Here is a 23,916-nt window from a genome sequence, read left to right as displayed (position 1 = left end):
ATTTTGGCTTATCCTGCTAGCCTTATTAGCGATGCGCGTGCGTGCGCCTCGTGCTTGACCTCAGCTTTTCTTGCCTCCCGAGTACTTGTAGACCTAGCTTTGTCGGTGGAAACGCCAATCGCCAGCCGTTTCCCACTTTGCATCCCATCGTCCATCCCTTCATCTCTCACCACCGCGCGACCTTCTCATCACCACCATCCGCATCCAGCATCAAGCATCGCCATCGGCCTCCACGATTCGACTTGCGCTATCGGCCCAAGTTGAAATCCTCCTTGATACTTTGTCAATCAGAATCATGCAGTATTAACACCATCATCCACACCACAAAGACGAAGAAGCAAACCAACGACGCACATCTGCCCTTCTGAACTTCTTCTTTCTCTCTCTCTCTCTCTCTTTCTTCACCAAACTCAGCATAGTCGCTGTCAGCGCCGAATTGCACCCTCGCCATGGCTGCCTCGCCGAGCTCCGTGGACGCCACGTCCGATGCAGAGCAGCCAAGCTCTCCCGCCCCAGCAGAAAGCAAATCATTCGCCTCGCGCGCCGATGCTGACGACGAAGACAACACCATTATTGCAACGCCCTCCGAGGCCGCTGAGAAGCCCTCCAGGGGCAAGGGCAGAGGAAAGGACAAGGACAAGGACAAGGACGCGCAATCATTGATTGGCAAAATCAGGCACTTGAAGAAGGAAGACGGAGAGCCCCTTTGGCGCAAGGATATCCAGTACGATTTTCTCAGGGCCGTCTTTGACAATGACCAAAAGGTCTTCACCAACTCGTATGACCCCGAACTGGAGAAACAGTGCTTCGCCGACTTGTACATAGACACCATGGCTCGGAGTTCCAAGACAAGCAAGGTGCTCAGGGATAAGCTGATGAATGACCGAGAGGCTGCCAAAGGCATGGCCATGGTCTGTTTGCTGGTCAACATGGGCCGCATGAACACTACACTCAATTGTGAGTTTTCGCCTACCCAGTTTAACGAGGCGTAATATGCATACAAAAGCTAACCAATGCAATTCCAACGTATAGTCTTTCCCGAGATGCGAGCACAGCTGCGGACATACCACGCTATCCCCTCTCTGCAAGCACAGCAAGATCCTCACGCCTACAAGCAGCTACAGGATGCCCCACGACTCAAGTCCATCTTGAAAGGCGGCGCGGAAGACAGAGACGAGCCTACTTCCCTAGAAAAGATCAAACAACACGATATCCCGCGCACCAACCCCGTCAACCTCATCTTTGTCATGTGCAACTCGGCGTTGAAGGTTGCAGAACTTCACTTTCCACCCCATCGCGAGTTTCATGATGTCATTATGAAAACCCAGTACAGCAGCATGTCTAGAGCCAAGGCCTTTTTATGGCTAATGTGGTTCTATCTAGAATCCGACTTCACCGAAGAAGGATGCGAAGAGAACCCTTTTGGAGCCGGTGTTGATTATGGTGTTGATGTTGCCAACCAGGGCGTGCCTGAGCTTCAAGAAATGACCGATGAACAGAAAGCTGCAGAAAACGTTGACCCAGAGGTTGAAATTGAATTTGGCCACGAGAAGCAGAAAATCCGAGCTACCATCTTGGAGATGGACCATCAGTTTTTGACAGAACGGGAGAAACGTGGGAAAACGCGGCCATCGGTGGCAGACGACGGCCCCGCCATCTTGCCTCGAATTAGACCTTCGAAGCATGAGTCTGATATGGAGAGCAATCGATCGACTCCGCCTAGATCACTCGCCAGAAAAATTGCCACTATGAACGGACACAGATCTGCGCCTCTCAAGTATCAAATCTTCGAGGGCTCTTCGCCGGCTCGCCATGGAGGCGACGGTGTTGTCGCCCGAAAGCCTCGTCCCCCAACAGCCCATCAGCTTGCTGTTGAGCGGAATAGAAGCCAGAGAGTCGAGTATATTCTAGACCGTGGCCTCCGAAAACATCATCACAAAAGCAGGAAGCTCAGGCGGCAAGAGGGCGCCATCGTGAGGACATACAATCGCCTTCAGGCTCAGGCTGATCCTTTCGAAGACAGCGACGCCGAGGACCATACTCCACGCAGCTTACCCGTCAATGGCGACAAGGGCAAGAACGTTTTCAGAGAGAAGGGCATTGGCGGCCTCTGCCTCTTGGCCACGGACACAGACGACTACGGAGAGGAGGTGAGCTCGTATGCTGCTGCCATTAGACGGTCAACACGGCGTCTCGCCCGCTGGAGAGGGCATGAAGCCGAGCTCGGCGTGATCCCTATAGTCAAGAAGCCCAAGCCGGTGACGGCCAGCGACAATGCCCACAATGAAACTGCGGCTGATGCCTCAGACAATCTCGCTGCCGAAGGCTCGAATCCCAAAGTCAATGGCAGTGCGTCTAAAGGTGATGACAAAGATATCAACGGCGACGCTACGATTGCGGACGATGTGGAGATGGAGGAGGCCGACAATATGGCACTTGCAGATGAGGAAGCTGACGATGCAGACAAGACAGAAGTCATGGTAGATTCGGAGATGGAGTAGCGGGCTTGAACAAAAGCTACGAAAAGATGATGATCAGTTCGTATGGGGATTCGAAAAAGAACCATATTGGAATTGCTTTGTTTTGTTTAGTCTTCTTTTCTTTTTCGTTTTCACTATTATCCGTCTCTTCATCTTTGAGGTGCGCAGGGAGGATCTTGTACACAAAGGATACGTATGGCTTTAAGGGGGAATTAGATATCTGGAGGCGTCGAGGCGTTTTTTACCAAAGAGCTAGTGCTCCGTAACGACAAAATTCAATAATTGACTACAGGCTTAATGTGAAATCCCTCTATAATCTATACTACATGGAGGACAAATGCAGAATGAATTGGTCACTGCCGAGTTAGTTGAGTAAGTTATGTATTGTCTAGCAAAAGTGAATAGTAAGTCTCGACCTTAAAAGCCCGAGTACGAATACGACGGGGGACTTTTTAAAGTCAGAAGCTCTCCACCATAAAGACGGGCGCCATCCGGATCACGGCGATCCGGCCGAGCGGTGAGACGTGGCAGAAAGCTGGGACGAGTCCTCGGTCCCCGAGAATGACATGCCCAACATTTCAAATCCAAGGCCGCTTGTGGATGGGGGAATTGGTTATATACCTCTTCCATTCGGTACAATTGATTCGTGCTTGTTTTGCCCGGTTGCATGCCTGCTTTCCTTTCTTTGATTGGTTCAATTGCCCATCAGCCGTTCCCTCTGGATCTCGGGCACCCCACTAATACCTGGAGCCATATCATCCCATACACTGCTTTTTGGTATATAAATAAACAACATTTATTTACATATCCACTCAAGCAATAGGAATTAGAAGAGAGGAAGGCAAAAAAGACAAAAAACAAAGTTATGCCTCAAAACGAGCCCTCACCCCCGGGCATCAGCCGCCTCCTCGCCATTCTAGGCCTCCTCACGGCGCTGCTGGCCTCCGTCGTCTACGTGATCGACCAGGACCTGGACCGCTTCTACGTCTTTGAGACGGACCACCTGCACGATCTGGCGCAGAGGGGCATCGCTCAGCACGGCAACGACACGAGGGGCATTGTCAAGTACATTGTCGACGAGCTCAACGAAAAGGTGCCTGGATATGTGAATCTCGACGAGGACTGGGTGTTTAACAATGCGGGCGGCGCTATGGGCGGCATGTACATTCTCCACGCCAGTGAGTTTGCTCAGCACCACTTATACCTGATATCCTTTTTGCTAATACTTGTGTTGTAGGTGTAACTGAATATCTCATCATCTTCGGCACCGCCGTCGGCACAGAAGGCCACACCGGCCGCCACACCGCCGACGACTACTTCCACATCCTCTCCGGCACGCAGATGGCCTACGTGCCCGGCGAGTACGAGCCCGAAATCTACCCGCCGGGCAGCGTGCACCACCTGCGCCGCGGCGACGTCAAGCAGTACAAGATGCCCGAGGCCTGCTTCGCGCTCGAGTACGCGCGCGGCTGGATCCCGCCCATGCTCTTCTTTGGCTTCGCCGACGGCCTGACCAGCACGCTGGATTTCCCGACGCTGTGGAAGACGACGTACATTACGGGCCAGCAGATGATTGGCAATCTGCTCAAGGGCAAGCTCTGAAATGAAATGGGGTGGTCGGTGTATTAAAAAGAAAGGGGGAAGGGGGGGGGGGGTCATCAATCATCATTTATTATAAGAAACAAAAGGGGTTTTTACGCTCCATTAGAGTTGGTTCATTCACTCTGGGATAACGATGTTAAATGAGATATGTAGAGCGGCAATATGTAGATAAGATGGGTGGGTTAGAGACATATTCATAATATGATTGTGCGAATAGGGATAGCGTACAGGCCATAATCACAAATAAAAAATCTTATTCCATACACCTAGCATACTATCTCACTCTATAGCAAGATACGACGCAATCGCAGAGAAACGCGTATCGCGGGATCGCTTCGCTATGTACCGCTGTATAAGTGGACGTCGAATACCCCGAATAGAATCCTCCTTCATCCACAAAGTCCAAGACACGCGCTTTCATCAGGTTTTGGTATACAGGTAGATATATATTTTCTCTCGGCTTCCACTCTTCCACCAACGCCGCGCAAATGTGCAATTGTGCCAAGAGAAGGAAAATATCGTCACCTTGAAAACTCCCGTCATCCATTGCCCAAACACTTTTTTCTCTTTTTGAGTTGCATAGAGGTTCCTTGTTCCCCACAAATTCAGCCCGTATAAAGCAGTAAACACCTACGCCTTCTTTTTTTCAAGGCCACCAAAAAAAAAAAAAAAGACAACAAAGACAGAGAGAAAAGAAGCAATTCTCCAGATACACCGGGTGACTCAATCCGTGGCTCCAAATCCGTGTCGTATAACGCCGGGGCTTAAAAAATACAGTAATCATTCATCCAATGACAAGGGGGCTTCATCTCAAGACACGGCCAAAGCTAATAGCGCCTCGCAGCTCAAAGGTCCTTCTTTAAGCGAGCCAGCCTTCCTCGGCACGCTTGCGACCTCGCATGACAAGTACATCGTCGTCGTCGTCAGATGAGTCGTCCTCTGCCTCGTCTTGAATCTTCATATTCTCCACAGAAGTCGTTGTAGCCTGGATCCGAGCTTCGATTCGAGCGTCGTGGCCATCATCCTCCTCTTCAAACATCCATGTCAAGCCATTGGCTTCTTCCTCCAATGGAAACATCTCTCTCGCATATTCTTCTAGTCCTCGGGGGCCCTCCCACAGCTCAAGCGCCTCCCGCGGGCAGCTAGCTTCCAGTTTGGGGTCTCCAAAGTATGGCGGCTGCCGCTCCGCGTCCTTCTCATTAGGGTCGAAAAGCTTCTCCAGCGCTTCTAGCTGTTGTCGGTAGCCTGTTGGGATACGAACTTTGATCTCAATGGGCCCCCTTATATAGCGAACACGGCGACCCACGCCACGAGCAAACAACTTACACGCTTCTACCGGCGTGAGATACTCGTACGCCAAGGCAATGCGCTCCCCAGCCCACTTGGATACGCCATCTTTAAAGAGTTGTAAAATGGCAGGTCCAACGTCATGTTCAGCATCCAGCCACGGAAGCTTGGCATCTTCATGGAATGGCGCCTGCCAAGTAAAGGAGCCGTCCGGCTGCAGCTCCATGCAGAACAAAGGATAGGGCAGTGACGTAAAGTTGTTATTGTAGATTCCAGTGTATACAAAGGTAGCGGGGAGACCCAAGTGCCGCACATATACCTCTACTTCGTGTTTGGCGGCCCATAGAGGCAGCGACGGCCACCCGCTATTGTAAGCTGCGTGATCGGGCATGGAGGAATAGATGTAGTGTTGGATATTGGTCTGCTTGGCTGCATCGGCGAGAGCCTTGCCGATTGCCAGCTCGTCGCCATAGAAGGTGGTATTGATGAATGCAAGCTGCGCGCCCCGGAAAAGATTTGCGATCAGTTCGTGATTGACTCCTACGCCCGGTAGGGAGCCACTCTTGGTGACGTCCCGGTTCTCTGCGGTAGGCTGGTGTCTGGTGTAGAGCTCGCCAACAAAGACAGTGACGTTTGGGTTGGTCGATACCTCAGTCGCAATGACGCCCTCAAGATTCCTCAGCTGCGCATTCACATGGTAGCCCACGGCCGTAGCTACGCGTATAAGCGACGCAGCTTGGCGGCCGCTGGCATTGATCACGGCAATGGTCTTTGGGGTAGACATGAGCCTCTTAGGCGGGCGAAATGTCAAGGAATTGTTCCTGGAGTTGGCGAGGGGAGACGACTCTGAGTATGAGGATCGCGAATGCTTGTGTTGCTTATGGAACCCGTTTGTCTGGTCGGTCACGATATGGATGGGAATGCTGCCCGTAACGGGTCCGTTGAATTGTGCCGGCATGGCTCCGTCGCCCTCTATTCGCTGGATTTCAGGCCGAAGCCGTGGAGGTGGTGCAAGTCGGCCGAAAGTGGAAGACTGTCGTCCCGGCGCAGGGTATTTATTCGACAGGCGAGGCCACCGTTATCCAAACGCGCCAGCCCGCCTGCAGAATAGAGGCTGATGGCCTTCAATTTGCGGATTGATGGTGGGGGAGAAAAAAAGGTAACAGTAGGGCTTGTGATCTCAGCTCATGGATCGGAGCGGATAGCCAGTACGTAAGAGCGAAGTATGACAGTGGACCGTGGACCGTGGGTCGTGGGCCGTAGACCGGCGTGGGAGGACAAGCAGCAGGCACGGTATTAGTAGTGGTTAGTCTGTGGCCAGTGCCGGCGGCTGGACGCGGCGATGGAGGCTGCTACAGGGTCGGTTTGCGCCAATGCAGTATTCCACGAGGGTACGAGGCAGCCTGGCGAGTCGCTGGCTCGATCAACCGTAGCGCAGAAGTCGTCGGGTCTGGGCCGGCAGCACAGCAGTAGCGGAGGGAGCTCGAGAGCGGCGAGCGAATGGGTGCGAGAGAGCTGGAAGTGCGAGTTGCGATTGGTGGCAGGGACCCAGAGACCGGAACCGGGATTGTCAGCGGACGACGAGTCTGCGATATAGCGAGACAAAAGGGGTCGTTGCAGTCGGCGTACGGAGCAACGTGAGAAATTAAGAAACAAGAAGAATCACAAATGTATGTTTCGCCAAGATGACGGGAGTGAGAAGGAGAAGAGGAATGATTCAGAGGGCAAGAATCCCAGAGGCTATCTATCAGAGCAACAGTGGGATAAGGCCTGGATAACAGAGGGGGCTTCCTTTTTCCTCCCGATAAGAACAACGGCTGTAGTCGACTTAGCTCGGGCGAATTAGCAGGCTAGCTTGGACAAAAGAACGATTGGCGTTAGTTTAAGCTGGCCTCGCCACGCCAAGTTCTATGGGCGTCGTTTGGACTTTGCTTGGAGGGCGGCGGCTCGCCGAAACCAGTCAGATGCTAATGGTGCAAGTGCCAGTTATGGGTGGCAGGGCGATAAGGGATGATGGGAGGGAGGGGCGTTTGTGTTGGGGTTAGGATAATGAGATTTGAGGAGATGGAGGGGGAGAAAGCTTGAAAACGCCAGTCTAATCTGCCTTGAGGCAAAGGACGTGTCGACTAAGAAGAGATTGGATGTACCCGAATATACTAAACTTTGCGGCGAGATACAGATGGAGATTGGCACAGGTGCTACGACATGCAAGCATCGCAACAGCCCGAGTACAGTGTACTTGTACAGTCGCAGCCCTTGTTCCTAGAGCAGCAGGAGCGAAGGTCGGAGACGCCAGGTACCATTACAGGTACCAGTTCAGGTTCCGCGACCTGGGGTTGCCGTCTGATGGACGAGGATCCGATCAGGGAGAGAGAGATAAGCAGGTACATCTCAACGTGCCGCGGTGTAATAGTACTTGGACGCCGTGTCGCTGCACAGCCGGCACCTTCCAAGCAAGGGGAGCAAGTTCCTGCCTTCTTCTAGACCGTGACAGTCGATATCCCAGCAACAAGTCCCGTGATTGACAGCGGCGGAGCCAGCCAAGGGGAAAGAAGAAGAACTGGCTCCAAGGCAAAAGGCATGAACAGGTCCCTCAGGCACTCTGCCCAGAGTGGTATCAATTCTTTTTGGAGTTGGCTAGTCCCGATCTCCGCCATCACGGACCCCTGCAAGGGAGTTCCGAGCAGAAACGCGCCGGGCAACATCTGATTAGATTCCGTCGAGAGCTACATACATACAGTACATACAGTATGCCGCGCTGCTGCTACGTAACACACAGGGTCTTGCGGACCAGTCAGACAGGTCCGGCTTGCGAGCTGGCCTGATTGCTCCAAATCTCTTACAAAAAGTCGATCCATGCGAGCGGGTGACCCGACTGGAGCAAGGCTAGCCACGGGTTTACAGCCAGTGAGTTGCGCAGAAATGCTCGTACCGTCCTGTCCGCATAAAGGGTCAATCAATTAACAAACCCATGCAAGATGGACCGCCAATCGGGCCAAAGGTGCGCTGAGCGGATGGCTGGCTGCTTGATGCTGTGCTCTCACCCTCACCACCTGGAGATAGTCTGGGGCTGGCCAATCGGGCGGCGTCGCTAAATCATCGCCCTCTCTAGGATTTTCTTGTTTGGTCTCTTGGCTCGACGCAACTCCGCGGAAGAGGCGCCAAGGCTCACAGAGGCGTTGCCTCCAACGCGATTCAACTATCAGCACCAAGTACATATTACTCTATGCTATTAGACACTCCCCTCCGGTATGTGGACTAGGCAGGTATGCAACAACTCGAAGCTACTCCGTGCTAGCAACTCTCATCCTAATGTCGGTTACCAGTGCACTGTGGCATCGGAAGAGAGACCAGGTCAGCAGACGTTCGAATTACACGCCGCCCCCATATTACTAGCAATGGTACTGCGCGATGCTTAGATGACCTGCCCTTACCGAACACAAGTTCTCCATATTGGAGACAAGCAGCATCAGCCTAATAATACTGCACTCCTGAGCAACGTGGACGAGTGCCTGGATGGAGATATACGTTCTGAGTCTCGACATACTGTAAGCATGGAGCGCAGGGTTTGAAGCCCCAGATTGCTTGTCACGCGCTCTTCGCTATGGAGTAGCCATCGTGGCCCAGAGCCGGAACGATATACGAGCACCGCTACTGGGTAGGTATTACAACTCCTGGCTCGAGTTTAGTACTCCGTGCATGTGCATGTGGTCTTGGACGCAATACGGTGCGCCCTGTCCAACTACGGCAGCTTGTCCTTCGCAATGCTGTTGAGACAATACCGGTGTTGAATTGCGGCATCGGACCAAATCGCAAGGGAAAAAAAAAGTTTGGATTCTGCGGCTGCGAGATAACAAAAACGCTATCTATCCATTGGCTCTAGCAGTCAACGGGGAAAGGATCAGCTACAAAACGCGATGCTAGCACGAGTAAGAGCCGCCACGAGAGAAAAAGGGTCTGGGATGGAAATTTCCTCAAAGAAAATTCTTTCCTACGTCGTATCTCGGTCATGCTCGAATCACTGGGGATAATATGACCGCCATGTGGGCTTCTCCCGCCTTTCCGGCGTTCGGCCTATTTGCATTAGCCTTCTCTAGCGATTCTTCCCACGTTCCCACGTCCCAGGTCCGACAAGGCCACAGCCAGGGCCCTTCGCAAAGAGGCAGAGCCCCTGCAGCGGCAACAGTTGGGATTAGGTAAAAATTTGCCCCGGTTCTCCAGTCAGATGATTTCCTTAACCTCATTCCATTGCTCATATCCTCCAGTGCCTCAAGATCGCGAGATTACTGTTGGTCCATCTTTGAAATTTTTTTTCTCACTACCGGCCTGGACCGCCATCGATCAATCCAGAGCCCCATGGGTGCTGGCTAGTCACCAGACTCGTTGATGTTTTTTTTTTCTCTCCGTTTTTATCAGTTGCTCTGGTTTTGCCGCTCGCTCTCCTCTCGGTGCTCGTCTAAGTGCTCCGTACAGAATACTGTGCTCCGTAACGTGACGACAGAAGCTCTGCGCGCCGTTGACGCTTGTCCGTGTACGTACTGGTTGTGACTGTTACAGGCAGAATACACTCAGCCAATCGTCTGCGTCTTCTCTGGTCTTCCATCAATTTCGTGTTGTCTCATTCGTCATGGGCTGCTAAGTGGCTACGTTCGTTTAGACGATGCTGCGTTCCGACATGCCGCAACCACGCCGTTAACGCGGCGACCCCATAAGCACCAATTCCTAAATGCTAAGCCGTCGTCCTCCCGCCACTATCGCGCTTTGGAACTTCTTTTCAAAAATGGGGTTTTGAGATTTAGCGCTGGAGCAGGAGTCGGCAAGCACCACTTGCATCTGCAGGCAGAGGTTTGACAAGGGCTGCTCTCTTCACTTGTCTCAGATCTCAACAACATCTAACCGATGGCCAACCTCCTACATACGGTAGGTATTGCTCGTCTATTCTTCCCCGCCTCTCCATGCAGGGCATTGTTCATGTCACTGCTCCATCTATTTGCTAGCTCGGTTTCTGTCCTCGTGAGCTTCGTTGGTGCCGTCTCTCGCAGAGACAGCAAACAACTGCCTGCAGCGTTGGGGGCGTACAGGACACGGTAAGCCTCAGTTCTGGCGCAAAAGTTCACTCATACGACGCCCAGGCATGCTTGTACAACCACATTGTCGATCTGTCAGCGAGCTTCCGGACGAAGAGGCACATGTACAGAGTACAAGCACCTACAACACGAGGGAGCGAAAGGGGGGGGGTATGCAACTGCGACTCGGCCTATATCATGCATTAGCTCGCGTGCGCTTCAAACCTCACTGCGTTTCGGTCCCTATCACGGTGAAATTACTGTCTATGCGGTCGGAAAACTCCGTACTGCGTGACTTATTTACCATCACCCCGCGCCGTCATCAATCTTTATCTTTTTGAGGGCCATTGCAGGACGTTGTATGAAATTAGAGTAAGAGATATGCCCTGCGATGGCTCGGATGCCAAAGAGTTGGTATGAACAAGCCGCGGTGCCTTTCCGTAGACTCGCTGCGAACGGCTGCTCTTTGCCGTACTTGGCTTTCAAGCCTTGATTTCTTTAGCACCCCAGGATTCTCCCATCCACGTCACTCCCACCCATATTGGTATTCCCTTTCCGTTCTAATGACACGGTGCTATCTACGGTTATTTGAAAAAACGCCCTCCAGCCCCTTCTGGAGTAGCATCCCAAGTGGCTTTTCCCGGTTCCTCCCATCCCAATGGGCGGCCAGGCTGTGGAGAAGTTGGCACACATGAGTGGTGTAGCATTTGGCCGTGAGTTTGTATTTGCATCCATCCATTACGTTCTCACCATTGGCTATAGCAAGGTGCATATTACAATGTACAAAATAGGAAATCGCATCCCTTTTAATGAATCGTGATACGATAAGTATCTACTTGTAGGTATATTGATTTACAAGCTACCTGTACGTATTGTTCCTATACCATCATTCACACTGGGCGCTGCTAGGTAGTAATTGAAATTCGCGTAATGGATCCTCATTACTAATAATTATCCAAATATCATCCCTTTGAGGAAATATATGGTAGCAGCGAGCGCCTTGGTTCGTCATAATTATTAACATGTCATTATATGCCCTTTCCCCCATGGTGCTAAATTCCTTGGCTTCGCCCTCCTGAAGGCATACTCCAAAGATCAGTGGTTATCATATCCACATCATCGAGCTGTAGCCTCTCCGCCCACGTCTGAGCAGCGTCGGATCCCGAGTCGCCCACCACATTTTGGGCGAGGGAAGCATCAAGGTGTCTCTGGAATTAACGGATTAACTCGCTGAATCAGGCTGCACGTAGTCCACTCGAACGCGAACTATTCCGGGAAGGGGGGGAGAGGCTTACCCAGTCTACGTTATTCGCAGATAACATCCACGACATGTCAAATTGGTCAATGTTAGGTGCCATTGGCGCATTGCCGTTACTAAGAATGGTTGACGTATTGGCGGCAGTGGTGGCTGGGTGTCCTTGGGCGAATGGAGTTGGCCCAGAGCTTGAGGAGGAATCTAGACGTCCCCCTTGTTAGTATATACTAGTGACTACTTTTTTCCTTTTCTCTTGCTTCCTGGATTTCATGAGGAATTACGAACCTTCATACCCACTAGTGGTTGCATAGTCAGACACATTTCCAGTTACGTCCAGAGAGGATGATATTGCATGGCTGGATGCTGACCGGGACGATTCCCCTCCACTTGGATGCGTACTTGATGGAGCTGAGGCGCTGCTGTCGACTGGTCTCCCAACTTTGGCCAGCATGACGGCCAGCGTATCCGCCGTCTTCTTTAGATCCGTCAATTTATTGAATACCTGACGGCTGATGTCATACGATTGTTGAATCATGTCAATCAGCTCGTCCTTGGACGGCGAATCCCTCTGCCTGCCTGCCGTGCCGAAGCCATTGCCGTCGTCCGAGTAGCTTTCATTCTGAATGGTGAGATACAATATCATGGCCGCTAGCATAAAGTCATGCACCGCCAGCGAGGTCATGAACCAGCCAGAGCGGCCGAGGACGTTTCCAGGCCGGGTCCCCAGCCAAGAGGAATACTGAAAGCCCAGTAGTGTTATGGCGGCATCCAGGCATTGGTTCCGCGAGTAGTCGTGCTCGGGCTTTGGCACGGCTTCGGCGAGATAGCGGCGATGCAGGACGCAGCGGCACTTGTGGTATAGGGAGGCGAGTCCGTATCGCTGGATGATCTGGTGGGGCTCCTCGCCGATGCACTCTTCCAGCGGCTTGACGTACATGAATGAGGGGACGCTGTTCCAGGCTTCCTTGAGGAGGTTGTCTAGTTGTAGCACTTCGCTGTAGCTCGGCGGCGTTAGCGAATGGGCTTGTTGGGCGATTTTCCTGAATACCCGGAGGAGCCTAGACTTGTGAATGGCATAAGTCATGGTTGAGTAGACCGAGTCGGGTCGTGGTGTTGGTAGCTCCTTGCAGCCATCATCAAAGTCGTCGTCCTCTAGGTTGCGAGGCAACTCTGTGTCGGCCTCGATCCCACCAAGCATGCTCGGCAGTCCCATGTGAAAAGAGACGAGGAGGTCGATCTGGACAGCCATGTTCCACTGCCGCCGGCGCATCTCGCCTTCAAAGGGGGAGATGTTGGCGAGGAGGGACGGGTCTCGGTGGAAGCCCATCTTGAGCATCAGCCGCAGGCAGACGCCCGACAGGATGTAGCAGTTCATCTGAGCCGCCCGGTTGAGGACAAAGTCGGCCTCGACGTAGAGAATAAAGGCGGGGATCGTCACGGCCGTTGGCTGGGAGTATTTGCCCGCTATCAACGCCCATCCCGCAGCTGAGCGGTACTGCCTGATTCTGTCCTTTATAGAGAATGGAGAATCCCCTTCGACCTCGTCGGGCGCGGAAAAGTTGTTAAAAAACACGCCCATGGTGAGGACCGCAAATAGGAGGGCTATCCAGTGAAGCGAGGCTTGGTTGGGATTTTGCCAGAATTGCACGTACTGGATCACATCTTTGATTAGAAAACGACTATAGTTGTTGGCTGATGTGAAACTCCTGCGTAATCAACTTACATCTCTTGTAAATGTCGGGCGGTGAATGATATCTGCATCTCATAAGTCAGCCTCTAATAAACATGTCTCATAAAACTCGGGCATAAAGACTAGGCCAAAGACAAGATACATGTACTGACGCTGAGATGGGCTTTTGGATGAAAAGTATCGCGTAACCAGCCGATCCACCACATGCCGTTCGGGCAGCTGAGCGAGAAGCTCTTGTCGATTGCGCGGCGCTCCTCTCGAGTACAGAAGCATCTCTGGCCCTTCCAGCTCGTCGCCCGGCCCAAACTCCTCTTCCGACTCGCCGGGGTCGTCAAAATAGGCTTTGATATCCTCAATCTACACCGTAGTTTAGCGTCTCATTAAACAACGTTCCATCAGCCACCAGCATTCATCTTCCGTCACTTACATCTTCGAGCATCGCCAAACAGTGAGTCGCGCCTATATAAGTCGTCGCATGGTCTCCGTGAACGACTTGCCCCTTGACCTGCGGCGCAACAGGCTCGCCCGCATCTTGATTCGCCTGAGGCTTGGGGCCGCCCTCATCGTCCATCATCTCCCGAACCATGCCCTCCAGCCTCTTGAGTCGAGCCGCAACGCCCTTTGCCGCCGGCCTCTTCTTCTCCGGCTTTGGCGCATAGACACACAAATCCAGCCGGCCCTTTTTGGCGCACTGCCCGCATGGCTGCCCGCGGTCACACTTGAGCTTGGAGTTTCGGCATGGCGCGCACGAGAGCAGAATCCGCGTGCGCTTCTTTGAGATGGCCGCCGCGCTCCTCGAGGCCGAGTCCAAATCCATTTCTATGCGTTGTCACAATTGGTGTAGATATTTTCTCAGCGTGCTGCTGCGCACCCTATTGTGCCTCTTGTAATTCAATGAGTTCTGGTGGCAAGGGTGTTAAGCCGCGCTGACATGCCGAAGGCATAAGATCTCGGAAACTCTACGCGCCACAAACAGTTTTCCGCTAGGCAGGCATATATGCATAACACAACTAGCCGCAAGCCAAACACGCAACAACTGACCGTTAGGAAGCTTATTACAAGAACCGCGGACAACTCTCGGAGACCACGAGTACTATTAAATCTATTCACAAGGTTATGCCCGTATATTACCTAAGCGGCATGCTTTTTAGTTTGCTCGGACTTGCGCTAACTCCAGTCGCGAGAAGTTATACAAACTGTAAGACGGCGGAGAAAAGATATGAAGAGAGAAAGACAAAGAAAAAAAAAATGCATAGACAACCGAAACAACTGAAACCGTAAACCCATAAATTTCTCATCATGTAGGCAGCGATCCCGGCAGCCGTTCTATTACATATTTGCCCCTTGCGACGCTCATGATCGGAACACCGGGGATCTTTCGTAGTCTCTGCTTCAGGGCCTTGTCGTTGGTTCCCACGATATATATCCTGTTCTTGCTCACTCGGTCCACGATGCAGTCATCGGCATAGGTACCCTTGTGGTCGCACTCTATCCGCTGCCATCTTTCGTCTCTGGCTATCCTCAGCGCCAGTCTGTATTTTGAGCCCAGTTTCTCGAGTTCGGCCATGACGCATGAGGTGATGATGGGGTTGCACTTCGCGTAGAGACAGTCCATCATGTTGTCCAGCAATGATAGTTTCCTCTGTACGGTATGACTGAGAAAGTTTGTATCGCAAAGGACGTTGTACGGCGGAACCAGGGCCTCGTTGTGGAGGAAGAACATGTTGCTGGGCAGCTGGGCAGCTTCTTTGACGAGCTCGCCTCCGACTGTCCTCTTGGCTTCCTTCTCCTTCTGCTTGAGTTCTTCCTTTAGTCGGTTTTCCTTGAGCCGGGTGTCCTTGAGTCCGATAACTCGTTTGACCTGATATCGAAAAGTCAGTAATGCGCCGGTGAATGCAATGGGTTCTTTTCGGGGGGGGAGACGACGAACCTGTCCGAACTTTCTGGTCTTCTTCGCAACACCCATGATTGCGGTTTTGGAGTGAAGTTGATGGAGATGATTGGCTTTTTCGAATTATAACCTCTCGAATGTAGTAAGCTTCGAACCAGAGGCTAATACAGGCGCGACAACCTGAGCGAAAGTGAGCTTGGCTGCCAAAGGCTTCAACTTCGTTTCTGCTGCTGAAATATGGTATGGCGATAAGACCAAAAAAAGTTCGGATAGATAAGATTTGCAGCAGCGCCTGCTTGCTGGTGCGGGCGGTGCACGGGCCACTTCTAGCCCATCAAGCGGTACATGGGAGGTACCCTTTTGTAGGTGCTGCAGGCAGTCAAGTCCACTAAAACGGATGTAGCAGCAGCAGCCTGCTAATTCTAGCGATCTCGACGCGTCCCTCTAGATCGCGTAAAGTGATTTATTTCATCGCTCCCAAATCCCCAAGCAAAAAATGCCTGCCGCAAAGCCTGAAGAAAAGGGCGAGTCCTCCAATGCCACGTCAAAGGCAGTCCTTGCGGCATCTTCCAATGGATCGCCCAACTATGAGTTGCCATGGTACGTCCAAGAGTCAACCCCTCCAAGCATGCAGCGATAGCTTCTGTCAAGGTATTAACGGGCTACTTCAAGGGTGGAAAAGTACCGTCCAGTGTTCCTGGACGATGTCGTCGGCAACACGGAGACTATTGAGCGATTAAAGATTATAGCAAAGGAGGGAAACATGCCTCATGTCATCATCTCGGGCATGCCTGGCATCGGAAAGACAACCAGCGTTCTCTGCCTCGCCCGCCAGCTACTGGGAGAATCGTACAAGGAGGCTGTCCTTGAACTCAATGCCAGTGACGAACGAGGTATAACAGCTTCCAGCTTCGGATTGGGTGTTGATACACTCCCTGCTAACCTGCCCGCATAGGTATTGACGTTGTTCGAAACAGAATAAAAGGATTTGCGCAAAAGAAGGTCACACTACCTGCTGGCAGACATAAGCTAGTTATCCTCGACGAAGCCGATAGCATGACCTCTGGTGCCCAGCAGGCCCTTCGAAGAACCATGGAAATCTACTCCAACACCACTAGATTCGCATTCGCTTGCAACCAGTCAAATAAGATTATCGAGCCGCTACAGTCACGATGTGCAATCCTTCGATATGCCAAGTTGACAGACGAACAAGTCGTCAAGCGATTGATGCAGATCATCGAGGCGGAAAAGGTCGAATACAGCGATGACGGCTTAGCTGCCTTGGTATTCAGCGCAGAGGGAGACATGCGACAGGCTATCAATAACTTGCAGTCGACGTGGGCTGGTTTCGGCTTCGTCTCAGGAGACAACGTCTTCAAGGTGGTCGATTCACCGCATCCAATCAAGGTGCAGGCCATGTTGAAGGCTTGCTACGAGGGAAATGTCGACTCGGCTCTGGATACCCTCCGGGAGCTGTGGGACTTGGGATACTCGAGCCACGATATTATAAGCACAATGTTCAAAGTCACAAAGACAATGCCAACGCTTAGCGAACACTCGAAGCTAGAGTTTATCAAGGAGATTGGCTTCACGCATATGAAGATTCTAGAAGGCGTTCAGACATTACTTCAGCTATCAGGGTGTGTTGCCCGGCTATGTAAACTGAACATGGATCCCAAAAGATTTAAACCGGTGTCAAAATAGGATAGAAGATGATGACGGAATACAGGCAGCGAATGTGATTTTTTTTTTTTTCGGCGTTGGAGCTGGGGAGATGCTATACAATGTGAGGTAATTGGGTATCATCATATGATGCTATGTACATGATCAAAGCACATGACCTTGAGGGGTTTGACAGGCAAAAGAACTGTTTATCACTTTACTTTTCGTTGTTGGCTGCAACTTCTTGCTCATACCTGTCCCATTTTGCTTTCTCTCTGAGCCACCTTCTCTGAGCTCTCATCTCAGTTTCATAATCTCTCAAGCGTTGGTCTGCCGCGATCATGCCACCCAAGGTCATGGCCGATATCTGAACATAGCTATTCGATACATAAGCTTATGTGGTGATGTAGCAAGCAGACTTATCCCTGATATACTTACACTTTGAACTGGACGGTCATTCTCCGGTAGAGCGGCGATCTGAGATAGGCCAGGGCTCCCACAATTGCCGCTCCAACGCCCCATTTAGCTGCTCCTATAAGTCCTCCCTTGCCGGCTTCCCATCCGGCATCCTGTGCCTCGCCGCTCTTGAACGGATCGTGAGGCGCGATCATCTTACTTGGGGGGGGAGACATCTTTAGTGAGTCTATGAGACGAGAGGTAGGTTGAATGGCGTTTGGGGTGTCGAAGCCTAAGCTGGGAGAGCAGGATGGTGGGGAGAGAGGACGGTAGAATGCCAATCTTTAATATTCGAGGAGCTCTTGATATGAAGATACGCTCAAGATTTAAGCAAAGTCTACATCGAAATCGGCGGCGTGAGATCTCGGATGGCTGACAGTCCCGGAAATATTGGTACGTCATTAAAAAGCTTCAGGGTAGCAGCTAAGCATTTTATGAGCTTCCCCACATGGCTTTGCCTGCCTCGTACGATTATTGTGTGCGCCCGATTTTTAATGGATAAGAAAAGACGAAGATGCTATTATCTTTTCTGTCTAGACCTCCACGTGCAGTACACAAACGGGCGACGCATGCAACGGTACTAAAGTCGTAGGCTGGCAGTGATTTGTACTGAATCTCATCCAACTTGCGCTATTCAACCTCTGCCGCTAACATAAACTCGCTACTACCTACCAATCTGATATATCTGCACTCCCATCTCAAATCAAATATCTATATCAGACTCTATTTGGCATGATACACACATTTCCAAAACATCCGAAAGTCACATCAGGGCATATCAATTCGCTTAATCTCCTCACAAGCAATACTAGTCGAACCACAAACACGGATAATTTCTCACTTCTGGTCCAATTCTACGCGTGCGGCATGATGCGGCAAGTGCGGGCACGCGGTACCTAACATTCCGTATTTGATGGTCTTGAGCGGGTGGATCGTGGAACCAAAAGGCTCACTTTTCTCTCTCTTCAGCTGTGGGGTACAGACCTGCAGGTACACAACTTACTAAGCAGTATATGCATCTAACCAGACACGGTCAAAGCTCTGATGACAAAAGCCCTTTAGGACACAATTTCTTTTCGTTCTGCATCAACAGGCAGACAAAAAAAAAAAAAAGCTCGACACGGCAAAATCCAGCAATGATTGCGCCTCCATTGTTGCCTGGAGCTGCCAAGTCTGTGCTTTCCTGTTTATAAACTGCTGAGCGCTCTGGTCTCTGTACCTCTTCTATTCTTCGCGTCTGCATTTCGAGATTTCGTGCCTTTGGTTGAGCATAGTTGCATACAATGGCTGAGCTTTCTCTGGACGCGTACTGGCGGGCGCCGCCAATTGCGAGGTAAGGCTATTCAGATGTCCCTTGATAACCGGGTTGGAAGATTTTCGTACTGACTGGCCTCCTTTTAGAACTGCTGCCACTGTTACCTTTGGCCTGTCTGTCGCCGTGCACATGGGAATGCTTTCAGGGGATTTCTTCATCTATGATCCTCAATACGTGGCGCGGATTCCTCCGCAAATATGGCGCCTTGTAACGTGCTTCCTGATCACCTTCCCAAATCTGGGCGTCCTCTTTGACACTTTCCACATGTACATGTACATGAGTCAACTGGAAAAAGGTCATCCGCGATTGTCGAGACGAGAAGACCTTGTCTGGTATCTGACATTTGTGTGCGGAACAATTCTGGTAGGTCTTTTTAGTTCACACTCTTCTGTGCTCTCCCGTGTATCCTATATATGAGAACCCCTCAAAATATCTGCCCGGATAGCGCTATGCCTCTACTGCTATCACGGTTCCTGGAATTGAGGGAGATTACCCCTGCACTTCGAGTCGATCCACCTCATTCGCATTAGGACGGCTTGCGGTGTGGGCATGGTGGGATGCCGTAATCTACAACTCTTGTGATTCACCATTCACTCGAGTGCCTTGATATGCTCCCTACATTTCCCCTTCTTAATGACACTCGTGCTTGTTTTCCCTAAATATCCTCTTAAACCACCCCGATTCTGATTGAGGCTGACCCATGCTTCAGATACTCAATCATTTATTGGGTTTTGGGTATGGAGTAATGACGCAGGCGCTCCTCCTCGCCATGGCGTATACCGTAACTCAGGAGCAACGCGGCCAGACGACGAACTACATGTTTGTTAGTATTCCGTCTCAGCTCGTTCCATTTGCCATGATGGCAATCAACCTCTTCTTCCCGGGCGGCATTGGTATTGTGTTTCTGCAGCTTCAGGGGCTGGCTGCAGCGCACTTGTATTTGTTCCTGACCAAAATCTGGCCTGATGTTGCCGGTGGTCGGAACTGGCTTGAGACTCCTGCCTTCATTCGGTCTGCGGTGAATGGAGTAACACCTGCGCCGCAACCACCTGCTGGAGGTAGAGGATCCGACACGACATCTGCCCAAAGCAGTGGTGCTTCACGTGGACCGTTGCCAGACTCATGGCGCACCAGAGGACCGGGGCACCGCCTGGGTTAATTCATAGCATACATTTAATCAGATTTAGACGTTAACAATTGAATTTCATTGCTGTTCTCCTAGTAAAGATTTCATGAGAGTGTTCATGGTTTGTCGATGTACTATTTAGCTCCTTCTACTCACTGCACCCAGCAGCTATAGTGGCCGCGATAGTTGCATGACGGATTGCTCAATGAAAATGTCAAGTTGTTATATCTTATGGACATGAATTATATAGCTTCTAACCAGAATGCCTCGGTAGATATCCCAGGGTATAAATGATTGACAGCCGTTTCATTGCGGCTAAATACCTTAAACAAGTCCAACGCCCCTTTGAACAGACAAAGCCACCGTACCAGATTATTCCAGATGCCGTCACAGCTCGAATAAAGCATTCAAGAATTTTACATCGCTTGGCCTCCCAAATACGTAAATCTCAAAGAGAGAAGAAAAGACAAAAGGAAAAGAAAAGAGCGGCGCCAAATGAGTGTAGACTTGGTGGCATCCCAGCGTCCACTATTCACATCCCGTACAAGATGCTCTTCCCACTGGCTAGTGGCACCTCCGTATAAGCAGCGTACTTCTCGCTGTTTTTCGGAGTAGGTGGACGATTTCGCTCGAGGACGACGATGCCTGCACCGAGTGGCCTGTCAACGAATCGAGGATCGCTCAAGAGAGGAGGTGTGATGTGAAGCTGATGATCTGCAGCGTCTCCGGGCCGCCCAGCTAGGGGTTGAAGCACAAGACTCGGAGGTGGAGCTTTCTTTGGTATGTATAGCTTGGGCAAAGAGAGCGAGGAAAGTCTGGAGCTCCAGCCGGAATGAAGATCCAACCAATGTTGGTGAAGAGCTGGGCTCAGATGGAGATGATGACGTGGACGGCCCTGGGGTAGGGAGTGCCTGCGGCTCAGACGGCCGAGAAGCGTCCTCTACGACGGATTTGTAGGCTCGGATGATGAACGAGTCGGGAGTGCCCGGCCTCCGTTTGTGTATTGGCTGAGGCGGCGGCAGAGAATGGCTTGAGATTGCGTCTCTGGCTTGCTTGGAGACGGCATTGGGGTCGTAGGCGTGATGAGCAGGCATGGCATTATCGTGGCCATGGATGGCAGATCTCGGGTCATGAGTGAGCTGTATATGGCCCGAACGAGCGGCATTCTCCATGTGGTTGTAAAACTCGCCATTGGTCCCAATAGAGCCGTCTCTGGCAACGCCCTGGAACTCGGGGTAATGAGACTGGTGGGCCACATACACCCAAGGCTCAACCATGGTCTTGGGAGATGCCTCAATGTCTTGTCTATAGTAGTAGCGCTGCTCGTAAAAGGGAGGAGGGGGGTTCCTCTGGCGAGCAAAATAGACGACGAATAAGCAAGTGGCGAGTGCGAAGATGAAGATGATTCCGACTATGATGCCGATGATTTCGGCTGTAGAGAGGCCTTTGGATGAAGCGGAATCAGTGTCGTTGGCACCGTCTCTTGGAACGACTTTGAAAGCTTGAGCAGTCTGAGAACTGGCCAGCGCCAATAGGAGGACATGTATTGAAGAGATCATGTTTGGGCTCTGCGTACGTTTGACGGAAGATGGACAGACAAGGGCTATATAAGATATACAAGGGAGTTTAACACGAGTCTATCACAGGGAAGGCCTGCCCGCTGTGTAATCAGATCGATCTTTTGCTAGTATCAATCACCGCTTTCGGGGAGGATATGACACTGGCAAGTAGAAAGATCTTTACAACAGTTGAGCTGATCAACCCTACTCAAGACAGGCGACGAGACAGGTAACCATCTGGGCAGGAGACACATTCTCTAGGAGCCGGCCGGTGGGAAGGGCCGGCAATACCTTGTTATATGACTACCCAACTTTAATACCAGCAACAATGAGCAACGCCACTCAAGTGAACACAAATCAGAGATACCTCCCAATTAGGGCATCGGCACCACGCTGTGTTGGTTCCAACGTCAATACCGCATGTACAGATAGGCTGCAGGCCATGTACATGTAGATATGGGGCTCTTGCCAGCAGGGGGCCGGCAGAGGACGCAGAAACGAGGCTATGGCGCGGACTTTGCTGCCGATGGATGCTACGCTCATGGTGGGCAGCGGACACATGCACGCAATCCGAACGCCTTTCGGGTCCCCGAGGAGCCATGAGGCGTATTCGAACAAGAGGAGGCCGACGCCAAGCTAGGACGAGGGGGGGTGTGTAAGCGTGAGAGAGTTCAGTTCTGGGCTGCTTAATATGCCGTTATGGCGATGCTATTCGTCGAGACGCTCCCGACTCATGACGCTGCTGTCTGCTGTACGACGTAGGGCTGTGAGGATCATCCCAGCCAAACAGAAGGCCAGCACGGCTCTTGCAGGCAAAAAAAAGCAAGAGGGGATCTAGCGCGAGATCAGCCAGCCTGGGACACGAAGGACGCAGAGCAAGGCTCTTTCTGGTGTGGGTGGGACAAGCGACACGACAAAGTCCTACGGGAATCGAAGCCGTGATGATGCCTGGCCTGTACTGCTGCTGGTGTCAGCACGCTACGATGCATAGAGGCAGATGTTAGAGAAGAAGAACGAAACGAAACAAGAGGCGGCCCAGATCGCGGCTCGGCTGAGCGAGGCTTCTCATCCACCAGCTTGACGAGGGTCCAGGCAGAAGAGAACCAGAACAGGGGCCGTGAATGGTGCCTTTAGACGCCACAATCCGCCTCCCCTGCTCGTACTTGGCGAGCGATCCAATCAGCAGCGGCATAGACGCGCGGGCGAGAGAACAAAAGCTGCGCACTTGGACGAAAGAAGATGCCGCGGAGATGGACCCCAAGCCGCTGTGTAACGTCTGAATGGCCTGATATCACGGGTGTGGACGACGACAGGGGGGTTCCTCTTTTTTTCTTCTTCGCCATCTTCCGCGCTCTAAGAGAGAACTTCAAGCGATAGAGACGTGAATGGCTAGAAAGGGTGAGTCTTTTGCCACTCTTTGTCGACGACCCGCGCAGAATGCAACCCTACCTGGTTGACGGGTTGACAAGTGATCTTTTGAAGCGGAGGTCAAATTTTGATTTGTGCCGTCTCAAGTATAAAGAAAAAGAGAAGAGAGAGAAAAAGAGAGAGCCAATTTAACCCACTTTGACTCGTGTATATTGCGTCTAAGCGGGCGGATGACCGCGGCACGGCTTGACTGCAGCCTTTACCCACCTTCTCTTTTCTGCCTTTTTCTTCACCATTTATTAAATATCCCTGTTGATTATCATGGGACGACAGACGCGCACTTTTGCGAGCACGATTGGGCTTTGTAATTGGTTAATTGTGCCTCGGGCATCGTCCCGTCTGCGGGGATGGTGAACCTTGCAAACAACAGAAAATGTAGAGGGAGATGAAGATGATGAACGGACTAAAGACTTTTGTAGCTAAAGAGACTCGGCAAGGGGAAGATTCCCAACGACGATCCCGTGGCCCCCAAAACTTGTTCTTTGTCTTTTTTTCTCCTCTTGGACTAGGGTGAGCGGTTTTGAACAGCCATGGAACAGAGCGTATTGATCTTCTTTTTCCTACCTGGCCGAGAAAGCCCGATAACAGGTGGTTATCTTGTTGTTGTAATCTTACTGGGTAGCAGTACTAGCAGTAGCGATATCCAGGATGCTTGTCCACTCTCCCCCCCCTCTGGTTCGTCTCGCAAGAGTCCCCGGTCACTTGTCATAATCCGCGCTAGGAACCTTCCGATAGCCGCGATGGCGGGCTTTCTTACGAATCGGCCTTTTTGGATTCTCTGCGCGGTTTCGGGTTGAGAAGCTTGAAAGGCTGGGGGTGGTATTGGATTGACACATGCTACTTTGCATCTCGTGCCACCTTTTTTGCCTTTGCGTAGAGAGACATCCCGTGTGGATGTTTGTATCAGGTAGGTAGTAGCTCGTATAGTGTGTGCCGTTGTGATATGACGGCTGATATCGATATGCCTCTTTCTTGCGCATTTAATATGGTGTTGCTCCGTAACTGTAGTGGCAGTTAATCGCAGTTTTGACAGACGGACTTGTCGGACCGATCTCCACACATTGTAGCTATGGGGGTTTCTCTTTCTCTCTTTTCATTA

At 51.5% G+C, this 23,916-nt stretch overlaps 10 protein-coding genes across 10 annotated transcripts; 5 read left to right on the top strand and 5 right to left on the bottom strand.

Moving 5' to 3' along the window:
- Positions 1-26: 26 nt before the first annotated feature.
- TrAtP1_011229 (uncharacterized protein) lies at positions 27-2,843 on the top strand. The gene is made up of 2 exons (XM_014093374.3): positions 27-957; positions 1,033-2,843. Exons 1-2 carry the CDS (start codon positions 450-452, stop codon positions 2,499-2,501), a joined length of 1,977 nt encoding a protein of 658 aa, XP_013948849.2. The 5' UTR covers positions 27-449; the 3' UTR covers positions 2,502-2,843.
- Positions 2,844-2,997: 154 nt separating this feature from the next.
- Positions 2,998-4,121, top strand: TrAtP1_011228 (uncharacterized protein). The gene is made up of 2 exons (XM_014093373.2): positions 2,998-3,658; positions 3,718-4,121. The coding sequence occupies exons 1-2, from the start codon at positions 3,346-3,348 to the stop codon at positions 4,080-4,082; spliced, it is 678 nt and encodes a 225-aa protein (XP_013948848.1). The 5' UTR covers positions 2,998-3,345; the 3' UTR covers positions 4,083-4,121.
- Positions 4,122-4,311: 190 nt separating this feature from the next.
- Positions 4,312-7,540, bottom strand: TrAtP1_011227 (uncharacterized protein). Its single transcript, XM_014093372.2, has one exon. The coding sequence runs from the start codon at positions 6,325-6,327 to the stop codon at positions 4,942-4,944; it is 1,386 nt and encodes a 461-aa protein (XP_013948847.2). The 5' UTR covers positions 6,328-7,540; the 3' UTR covers positions 4,312-4,941.
- A 621-nt stretch (positions 7,541-8,161) lies between these two features.
- Positions 8,162-9,987, top strand: TrAtP1_011226 (uncharacterized protein). Its single transcript, XM_066115023.1, has 3 exons — positions 8,162-8,293; positions 8,348-9,565; positions 9,635-9,987. The coding sequence occupies exons 2-3, from the start codon at positions 9,402-9,404 to the stop codon at positions 9,738-9,740; spliced, it is 270 nt and encodes an 89-aa protein (XP_065971120.1). The 5' UTR covers positions 8,162-8,293; positions 8,348-9,401; the 3' UTR covers positions 9,741-9,987.
- A 1,210-nt stretch (positions 9,988-11,197) lies between these two features.
- Positions 11,198-14,439, bottom strand: TrAtP1_011225 (uncharacterized protein). Its single transcript, XM_066115022.1, has 6 exons — positions 13,808-14,439; positions 13,533-13,737; positions 13,414-13,445; positions 11,976-13,341; positions 11,731-11,891; positions 11,198-11,643 (listed from the first exon to the last, which is right to left on the bottom strand). The coding sequence occupies exons 1-6, from the start codon at positions 14,195-14,197 to the stop codon at positions 11,488-11,490; spliced, it is 2,310 nt and encodes a 769-aa protein (XP_065971119.1). The 5' UTR covers positions 14,198-14,439; the 3' UTR covers positions 11,198-11,487.
- Positions 14,440-14,677: 238 nt separating this feature from the next.
- On the bottom strand, positions 14,678-15,346 carry TrAtP1_011224 (uncharacterized protein; the record flags this gene model as incomplete). The annotated part of the gene is made up of 2 exons (XM_014093370.2): positions 14,678-15,241; positions 15,311-15,346. 2 exons carry the CDS (start codon positions 15,344-15,346, stop codon positions 14,678-14,680), a joined length of 600 nt encoding a protein of 199 aa, XP_013948845.1.
- Positions 15,347-15,767: 421 nt separating this feature from the next.
- Positions 15,768-16,975, top strand: TrAtP1_011223 (uncharacterized protein; the record flags this gene model as incomplete). The annotated part of the gene is made up of 3 exons (XM_014093368.2): positions 15,768-15,871; positions 15,944-16,164; positions 16,227-16,975. The coding sequence occupies 3 exons, from the start codon at positions 15,768-15,770 to the stop codon at positions 16,973-16,975; spliced, it is 1,074 nt and encodes a 357-aa protein (XP_013948843.2).
- A 175-nt stretch (positions 16,976-17,150) lies between these two features.
- Positions 17,151-17,544, bottom strand: TrAtP1_011222 (uncharacterized protein; the record flags this gene model as incomplete). The annotated part of the gene is made up of 2 exons (XM_014093369.2): positions 17,151-17,310; positions 17,372-17,544. The coding sequence occupies 2 exons, from the start codon at positions 17,542-17,544 to the stop codon at positions 17,151-17,153; spliced, it is 333 nt and encodes a 110-aa protein (XP_013948844.1).
- Positions 17,545-17,964: 420 nt separating this feature from the next.
- Positions 17,965-19,954, top strand: TrAtP1_011221 (uncharacterized protein). Its single transcript, XM_014093367.2, has 3 exons — positions 17,965-18,722; positions 18,791-19,067; positions 19,414-19,954. Exons 1-3 carry the CDS (start codon positions 18,673-18,675, stop codon positions 19,861-19,863), a joined length of 777 nt encoding a protein of 258 aa, XP_013948842.2. The 5' UTR covers positions 17,965-18,672; the 3' UTR covers positions 19,864-19,954.
- On the bottom strand, positions 19,955-21,666 carry TrAtP1_011220 (uncharacterized protein). The gene has a single exon (XM_014093472.2). It carries the CDS (start codon positions 21,387-21,389, stop codon positions 20,493-20,495), a length of 897 nt encoding a protein of 298 aa, XP_013948947.2. The 5' UTR covers positions 21,390-21,666; the 3' UTR covers positions 19,955-20,492.
- Positions 21,667-23,916: the final 2,250 nt, after the last annotated feature.

This window comes from Trichoderma atroviride, chromosome 6 (genome assembly GCF_020647795.1).
Source record: "Trichoderma atroviride chromosome 6, complete sequence".
Taxonomy (NCBI): domain Eukaryota; kingdom Fungi; phylum Ascomycota; class Sordariomycetes; order Hypocreales; family Hypocreaceae; genus Trichoderma; species Trichoderma atroviride.
This window is presented reverse-complemented; position numbering and strand designations above follow the sequence as displayed.